This window comes from Ostrinia furnacalis, unplaced genomic scaffold (genome assembly GCF_004193835.3).
Source record: "Ostrinia furnacalis isolate ACB-3 unplaced genomic scaffold, ASM419383v2 OfSCF3260, whole genome shotgun sequence".
Classification (NCBI taxonomy): domain Eukaryota; kingdom Metazoa; phylum Arthropoda; class Insecta; order Lepidoptera; family Crambidae; genus Ostrinia; species Ostrinia furnacalis.
In genome coordinates, this window is record NW_021133499.1 from 1 (window position 1) to 2,342 (window position 2,342).

General features: G+C 40.1%; 1 protein-coding gene across 1 annotated transcript; it reads right to left on the reverse strand.

Annotated features, from left to right (window-relative positions):
* Nucleotides 1-545: 545 nt before the first annotated feature.
* LOC114357570 (uncharacterized) lies at nt 546-1,841 on the reverse strand (the record flags this gene model as incomplete). Its single annotated transcript, XM_028311256.1, has 2 exons — nt 546-1,165; nt 1,661-1,841. Coding segments are annotated over 2 exons (801 nt in total), but the record flags the coding sequence as incomplete, so codon positions are not given.
* Nucleotides 1,842-2,342: the final 501 nt, after the last annotated feature.

Genomic DNA, 2,342 nt, shown 5'->3' on the forward strand with positions numbered 1-2,342 from the left:
TTTAGATAGATTCTTTTTTAACTACAATGTCGTTTATATAAATTACATTGATGTTTTTTAGTTCTTTTTTGTTTCTTTGAGTAATATTTGATTTTAATATTGATTTGATTTTAAAGGTGGAAGAAAAAACGTAAGAAACTATTAATAGCAGGGTTAATAGCCAATGGATGGCTAATAATGGCTATTAATAGATAATAATCAGTTATTATCCAAACTAGCTGGCTACAAACCCATCTCTAGCCATCGTGAATTGCAACAGCTATAATGCGCCCATTTATTATCGGAACTGGATGATACGGCTAGAGAAACTACCTAATGTATTTAAAATGATAAATCCAACTGCTATTTAGATGTGGCATCTTATTTTCTTGAAAGCGAATTTGCAACATAAGCTCATTTTCTTTTATAATACAACATATTATTTTTTGTGCAGTAATGAATGATTGTGAACTGTTACTTTTTTCAACATTATTGTAACTAAAAACACTAACTAGAGCAGTATTATAAGGAGATCACCTATCAAAAAAGTATGTCCTAGAGCTTACCTGTATTGAAACGGATTGGGGCAAGTATTCCTCCTCACATTCAAATTGGCGGCGAGATCGTCCTCCGAAATGCCGCACTTCGATATATCCGTCTCAGCAAACACAGAAAACCTATGCCCGAAGTGGCCAGTCCTGTGAAAGCTGTCCACACTCTCTTCCCTATGCAGAATATCCATACTAGACCCTAACTCAAAGCTAGAAGACTTAGTATTGTCGAAACTTAGGCCGCGGTTGTACTCGCACGTCAGACTGTCAACACTGTCCAACCTTCGTGTGCTGGTATTAGGACTCTTTTTGTACAGCATATTATCGGATTTGTTTTCGTAACTCTTCAGAATCCCTCGACTGGGTAAATCTAGGCTGCCTTTGCCGTTGAATGCGACGTGTCTAATATCCTTGTCACTAGGTAGCGACACTCTTTTGTTTCTAAGGGAGGACTCGGCGATAACTCCTTGTAGGTCAGTGTTTTCTTGGTTTTCGGTACCAGAGATGTCTTTGTCGTCCCCTCCCGGTTGGAAGTCGGGATCCAAGGTGTGGAACTTGATGAGAACGGGTGTGGAGTGGGTGGACGCAGAGGAAGGTCCCCAGTTGTCTGTGTCGCGAATGGACACGAGATCCTCCTGGAAATATAACAAGTGATATTAGATTTATCTGCTATGTGACATTAATAGGAGAAACAGAGATCGCTGGCTACGGATTGCCTTGAAAGTATCGCCTTCAAAGATTAGATAGGTAGTAGAAAGCACAGAAAAAGTGTGTCAATTGACTAGTGGTAGATTGCCATAAAGAACTGGTGAAGAAGACTGGTGGGTCTACTACCCTGTGCTGTGTCTGTTAATCCTAGCAAGTACTGAACGAATCACAGTGCCTTTTGGATGCCGGTTGGATTAGAATGTTAGAATTCAAAATTATGATCTTGTCTCACTAACAACCCCTGGGTCATACAAATCGCGATAACCCTAAGATTCGCGCTATTGCGATTTGTGTAGCCTTTTCGGGTATATTTCGATGCTTTTTTGCAGTCTCAAATCTTTGCTCAACTGTCAAATCAATGTCGCCCGAATGTTATCACGATATGTGTGGCCCAGGGGACACAGGGTGCTACTATATCTCACCTGCAAATTGCTCATATCCTTAGACTCGTCAGTGGTGAATATGAGCTCTATGTCGTCCACTTCTTCCGACTCATTCCCGCTGGCGTTCTCCTGGTCTTTGTCTTCGCTGGCGCCTGCGTTGGGCTCCAAGGGAGTAGTGACGCCTTCTGAGAAGACTGAGTTGTCGCCTTCGGATAGGGACCTGGAAGTATACCATTGGTACTTATTAAGGTTAAGTTGGTTGAACTGTGGGAAGTTGGTTGAGCTGTGCGTTTTAAAACTTGCTGCAAATGCAAGGTAAGAAGTTGATTTAGGCATTACTTTGCTCTGTGATTAGGCACACTGTCCACGATCTGTCATTGGACGAATGCGCGAAACCTACAGCGTATAACCATAGCGTGCGTATGACGTGCGGTTCATGTGGACAGTAGACCTTAGTCGTCAGTTCAAAGGAAAAATAAGGAAGATGTGTTTGGCAACACTGTGTTTTATAAGGGCATGTATTTAAATGATCTTTTTAAATTAGCAAAAACGGCATATAAAAAAATCTAAATGGTCATCTAATTTAATGATTGATCCTCTTTCTTTGAGACATAAAATAAATAAAATCGATCGATATTTTAACCTCTTTTGAACTACGCAAAAAAAAATTGAGATGTAAAAATTATATCTGATCGTTACTTGTTGGTCCTCAAAAATTAAA